Below are 3,929 nucleotides of genomic sequence, written 5' to 3'. Positions count from 1 at the left end.
TTTTTTTAATCTTCTTCTTCTTCTTCTTTAACGATAACGAGAGGTCGTGTCTACTATTACTCTCCATCCGTCCATCTATTTTTTAATTACAGCCTATAAAATACTCGAGAAGCAGCGAGGAATTTGCGCTTACTCGAGCGCATACCTCCCTCTCCCCCCTCACCACCAGCCCTCTTTCCCTCCTTCACCCTTCACGACCGTCACCCTTTCCCACCCTTTGAGAAGGGATATTTATATGAGTAGGAAACACTCTGGCAAAGCTGGATTTTCAATGGCGAGTCATATCTGTGTGTGTATATACGTATACATATATGTATATATGTATTTATGTATGTATGTATGTATATGTACGTACGTATACGTAATATACGTGTAATCTTTTTACCTTTTGTCCAACGTAACACTCGTTATATGAGATAAATTAAAGGTTTTCGTAACATTGTTTCAAACCGTTCTACATTTCCCCCTGCCCCCTTGCCCCTGCCCCCTGCTACCTCCCACCTGACCCTTCTCTTCTACCTCACCCACCCACAAGAGAAAATAAAACTTTCTTTTAATTTTTATTTTCTTTGTATAAAATTTAAAATTTTGTATATAATACATATTATACCAATAAAAAGAGAGAGAGAGAGAGAGAGAGAGAGAGAGATAGAGAGAGTTCATTTTTTCTCGATAATATCGTTAATATTAATATTCCCAAATCCGTTTTTGCGTGTTCGAGTATATTATCTTATTAGAAAATAATCTAAAAATATAATATAAATCGTTCTTAGAAATAGCAATTAAAAAAAAAAAAAGGTATTATAACAGGACAAAGTCCTAATAAAATGAGGAAGAAGAAGAAGAAGAAAAAGAAGAAGAAAATAATTTAACAAATAATAATAATAATAATAAAAAAAAAGAAAAAACGCTATCGGAGATGAATATCGTTGGCAGGATGTTCGCAGGTTGAGGGTAAGTAAACTACTGAGAATGATCGTAAATCACTTTGGTACGACATAGATGATGGCATTCCTAGAGAGTACCAGAGTAAGAATAAGAGAGAGAGAGAGAGAGTGAGAGAGAAAATGTCTAATGAATCCTAATGAATTATCGTCGAAAGTGTAACGTTCTCTCCATGCCAGAACTACAAGACAAATTGCTTTGATCGTTAGTAGTAAAAGTAAGAGTAAGAGTAAGTGAAAAAGCTAAAGGAACGAGAGAAACAGATAGAGAAAGAGAAAGGGGTCGAAGAGGGGGGGGGTGGTTAAAGGAGTAAAGGGGGAAATGGAGAGTAATCTAGTACCAATGTCCTTTTAATTAAAATTGCAAGATGCTTCGTGTCTAGCAGTGCATGGTTTGAATCAAACGATCGATGATTAACCAACGTAGGTTATACATATGTATATATACTTACATGTTATGTGTGTATGTGTGTTGTGTGAGTGTTCGTTTGTATGTGAAACGTACCATGGTAATGACCGTCTTGATGGCTTCAGCCGTGGCTTCCTCGCTCGATGGCGTCTCGACGAGGGTGCTGCCCAAATATTTGAGGGTGAACCTGGCCTCTGATGCATCCTCGGATTCCTCATGCGTCGAGGCTACAGTTCCGGTACTCTCAACGCATTCGCGACTGTTTGCCAAGGCCCATTCCTCGCATAGTTCTAAAAGTTTAATAATAAACTTTAGTTTCATTTACGTATTATAACGAAAGGGTACCACCACAAACACACCCCATTTCATTCCTTTTCTATCTTCTCGTAATAACGATTTGAAAACTATTCTCTAATGCATTTCTTTATTTTTTTTGTTTGTTTTTAAAACACATTTCGATTGTTACTCTGTTACTCATTTTACACACATTCGCGAGATATATTTTATTTTTAATTAAATACATTATTATTATTATTATTATTATTATTTGTTATATATATCTCTATAGGAAGTATCTGTGTAATATGGGATATTTAGAAATATGTATTATCGAGATAAAAATTAAATGGACTGTTTATTTTGAAAGTGGTGTAAGTCCATTTTCTGTGTTGTTTTGAGAAATATTAAAGGATTGCATATATTAGTTAATTTAAAAATATTCATTAATTATATCAAGTTTGACAATGTTTCTATTAATTTATCGATATGTAATTTGTATATGTTACCGTCAAAGCCGGAAATCAGTTATTGCTAGTAATTCCTCGGCATTATTGTAAATGCAAAGAGCCTTCAGACGAAGTCGGAAATTAAAAAATTCTTCCAATTTTTTCTAGGCATTGAACATAATACTTTGATATTCTATAGAATATCAAATTACTATTTAAACAACATTGAAAATAATACATCCTCGGACAGGCACACACAGCACTACGCAACCATTCAAAGAAATATCAGAGAATGCAATGCTGTAAATTTTTCCTACTTTGCAATTTCTTTGAAAAGTTTCGGAAAATATTTTTTATACTAAAAGTGAATAGATTTTAATAAAATTTATTGGCCTTAGGCAATGTGGACAATGTCTAATCCGCAAACTATTCTTTGCCATTTTATGAACCTTTGCAGATTGATTTATACTGCGAAAAGGTACTCTACGTGTAGCCAAAAGTGTGCACTTTAATTTAATATAAAAATCATTAAAATCTATTAACTTTTAGTATAAAAAATATTTACCAAAACTTGACAAAATGGGCAATTGAGCAAAAGGATTAAAGTAAAAGGTATCTCCTTCTGTACACTTTCTTTCTTTTTTAATCCCATTTGTTTGTTCAGAAAAAAACAAACACTTTTTGATATCGTCAAACTTCACGACTATCAACTTTCCATCGATGTGTTTTCAGCAATAAAGTAAAAAATCGAATTTCAGAAGTTTCCCCCATTTTTATTCGACAAACTGCAACTACTACTACTACTATAGGAGGAAACTTGATATCGTATGTCTCTTTGATATCCCTGTATCTTTCTTCTTTCAAAGTTATCGGTTATCATCAAGAGTATCGATAAAACAATGTCACACTTTTTTCAACGTAATGATAAATATAGTCAAACAACAAATTTGGTTATACATATTCAATGTACCTACTTTAAAACACAGATATATCATACAAAAAACAAAAAAATAAAAAAAAATAAAAAAGCAACAAAATAAATAAATAAATAAAAGAAAAGAAAAATAAAGAGAGAGAGAGAGAGAGAGAGAAAGAAAAGTGTCAGTAATCGTTATCGCATGTTTCAACGAGACATTTGCAGTTACTTTCACGTCTCCTTTACTGGAATTCGTTTTGCATTCATTCGTATCTTAACAACCCCCAACCTTACCCCTCCCCATCTCCTCTCCCCGTTCCACCTCTTCTTCCTGCTGTGTAAAAGAAACTTCAACTTATCCCTTCCTCTCTCTCTCTCTCTCTCTCTCTCTCTCTTTCTACATCTCTTTCTTTATTCCTTCCCTTTTCTCTTTTTCATAGTGAAGTAATTGCGCCGTCTAATTTTCCTTTTTTACTTTTCCAACATCCATCCAAGGAAAAACTCTCCAATTAAGTTCGTCTCTTCGCCTTTTGCTCGTAATCATGGTCCAATTAAGAAGACGAGCAGTCGAAAGAGCACCACCACCACCACCACCCACCACCACCACCACCACCACAACCACCTACCCAGTTTCTTACTACTATTATTGCAACCTATCGATGGATGATTCACCTTTCGATAACTTTTTCTTTTTTTGATCGAAAATATTTCGTCCTCCTCCTCCTCCTCCTTTGTTATGGTCAATTTTGATTAATAAATTTCGAACGGGAAAAAAAAATTAATTTAGAATCCATGAGACTTCGGATAAATTCGAAATTGATCGAACGTTTTGGATCTTTCTTTTTGGTATTTTTTTTCTTATTTTTTTTTCTTGAATATTTCGTCCCTTTACGATCTCAATTTTGATTAAAAAAATGTAGAACGAGTGTTTCAAG

At 33.8% G+C, this 3,929-nt stretch overlaps 1 protein-coding gene across 2 annotated transcripts in view; it reads right to left on the bottom strand.

Moving 5' to 3' along the window:
- The window catches only part of LOC106789487 (low density lipoprotein receptor adapter protein 1-like), a 72,349-nt gene that overhangs the window by 7,808 nt on the left and 60,612 nt on the right, over window positions 1–3,929 (bottom strand). For both annotated transcript variants that reach the window (XM_014753715.1, XM_014753714.1), the window contains one exon: window positions 1,450–1,643. In XM_014753715.1, coding sequence (XP_014609201.1) covers window positions 1,450–1,643 — 194 coding nt within the window. The remainder of the gene's footprint in view (window positions 1–1,449; window positions 1,644–3,929) is intronic.

This window comes from Polistes canadensis, unplaced genomic scaffold (assembly GCF_001313835.1).
Source record: "Polistes canadensis isolate GaletaPanama2010 unplaced genomic scaffold, ASM131383v1 scaffold_186, whole genome shotgun sequence".
Taxonomy (NCBI): Eukaryota; Metazoa; Arthropoda; class Insecta; order Hymenoptera; family Vespidae; genus Polistes; species Polistes canadensis.
This window is presented reverse-complemented; position numbering and strand designations above follow the sequence as displayed.